This window comes from Drosophila innubila (assembly GCF_004354385.1).
Source record: "Drosophila innubila isolate TH190305 chromosome Y unlocalized genomic scaffold, UK_Dinn_1.0 336_Y_Y, whole genome shotgun sequence".
Classification (NCBI taxonomy): domain Eukaryota; kingdom Metazoa; phylum Arthropoda; class Insecta; order Diptera; family Drosophilidae; genus Drosophila; species Drosophila innubila.
In genome coordinates this window covers 1-2162 of record NW_022995381.1, presented here as the reverse complement: position 1 = coordinate 2162, position 2162 = coordinate 1, and the positions used below count along the sequence as shown (strand labels likewise).

Genomic DNA, 2162 nt, shown 5'->3' with positions numbered 1-2162 from the left:
ATTTGCCGGCTTTTAAAGGTCTTGAAAAGGATATCGAGGGCTCTCATAAACGCTGGATGAAGTTCATCGACTCAGAGAGTCCTGAGAATGAAAAACTGCCTGGGGAATGGAAAGCAAAATCGGCTATTCAAAGACTGTGTATTATGCGGTGCATTCGTCCTGATCGGATGTCTTACGCCATGAAGGGTTTTATTGATGAGAAATTAGGCTCCAAATATATAGATGCAAGATCGATAGAGTTTTCTAAAACATTTAAGGAGTCTAGCCCTGAAACTCACATTTTTTTTGTTTTATCGCCAGGTGTAGATCCTCTTAAAGATGTAGAAAAAATTGGAAAAGTATTGGGGTACAGTTTCGATTATGAAAACTTTCATAGTGTCTCATTAGGTCAAGGACAGGAAATCATTGCCGAAAAAGCTATTGAAACGGCAGCGCAACAAGGCCACTGGGTTATATTACAAAATATTCACTTGGTAGCACGCTGGCTTCCGAGTCTTGAAAAGAAAATAGAAGCCTCACTTATGAATGTGAATCCAAAATATAGACTTTTCTTAAGCGCTGAGCCAGCAGGCGATCCAGCTATGCACATTTTACCACAGGGAATACTGGAATCTGCCATTAAGATAACAAATGAGCCACCAACGGGAATGATGGCCAATGTACATAAAGCTCTTGATAATTTTAGTGATGAAACACTTGAGATGTGCTCAAAAGAGACAGAATTCAAGGCCATTCTTTTTTCGCTTTGTTATTTTCATGCGGTCGTGGCGGAACGTCGCAAATTTGGACCACAAGGATGGAATCGCTCATATCCATTTAATGTGGGTGATCTAACAATATCAGTTTATGTGTTATTCAACTACTTAGAGGCTAACACACGCGTTCCTTGGGAAGATCTCCGATATTTGTTTGGAGAAATTATGTACGGTGGTCATATCACAGATGACTGGGATCGTCGATTATGCCGGACTTATCTTGAAGAATTTATGCAGCCGGAACTTATTGATGGCGATCTGGAATTTTGCCCGGGCTTTCCAGCGCCGGGAATTCTGAAATATGCAGGATATCATCTTTACCTCGATGAAAACTTGCCACCAGAGAGTCCTTCCCTATATGGATTAAATTTGAATGCTGAAATTGGTTTTCTAACTACCGTTTCAGAGCGACTTTTTCGTATTGTCTTTGAGTTGCAACCCCGGATGTCGAGCGGTTCGGGAGGTGGTGCTGAATCTGTATCTCAGGAGGATATTATTAAGGGCGTTATTGAAGATCTACTTGATAAGGTTCCAACGCCTTTTAACATATCGGAGCTTATGGGTCGTGTAGAGGATCGTAATCCGTATATTATAGTAGCTTTCCAAGAATGTGAAAGAATGAACATTCTTATGGCTGAACTTAGACGTTCCCTTAATGAATTGGACTTAGGTCTTAAGGGTGAACTAACTATATCGTCAATCATGGAGGACCTTATGTTATGCCTCTATATGGATCAAGTGCCAGAACAGTGGACCAAACTTGCCTATCCAAGTTTACTTGGACTACAATCCTGGTTCGGCGACCTCATGCTACGTTTACGTGAGTTGGAAAGTTGGGTTTCTGATTTTCGATTGCCCTCTTCCATCTGGCTAGCAGGTTTTTTTAATCCGCAATCATTACTGACTGCTATTATGCAGCAGACAGCGCGTAAAAATGAATGGCCGTTAGACCGAATGTGTCTTAATTGCGATGTCACTAAGAAATTTAAAGAGGAATTTACCTCAGCACCTCGTGAGGGAGCCTATGTTAACGGTTTATTTATGGAAGGTGCTCGTTGGGATATGAAAATGAGTACAATTACTGATGCGCTAAATAAGGAATTATTTCCAGCCATGCCTGTTATATACATAAAAGCAGTAACTCAGGATAAGCAAGACACAAAAAATATTTACGAATGTCCAGTGTACAAAATTCGGCTGCGAGGACCAACTTACGTGTGGACTTTTAATCTAAAGAGCAAGGAACGAGATAGCAAATGGACATTGGCTGGAGTTTGTCTACTTTTACAGACTTAGTACAGAATCGCTCTAGTCTAACAAAACAAGTAACTAAACCATTATTGATTGTAAAATATCTGTATTGAGAAATAATAAATTATTCCAAATATTTGTGCTTGAAAAAAAAAA

The 2162-nt window shown here is 39.9% G+C and overlaps 1 protein-coding gene across 1 annotated transcript; it reads left to right on the top strand.

Moving 5' to 3' along the window:
• Window positions 1-5: 5 nt before the first annotated feature.
• LOC117793172 (dynein beta chain, ciliary-like) lies at window positions 6-2144 on the top strand (the record flags this gene model as incomplete). Its single annotated transcript, XM_034633462.1, has 1 exon — window positions 6-2144. A coding segment is annotated over one exon (2046 nt), but the record flags the coding sequence as incomplete, so codon positions are not given.
• Between the last annotated feature and the right edge of the window lie 18 nt (window positions 2145-2162).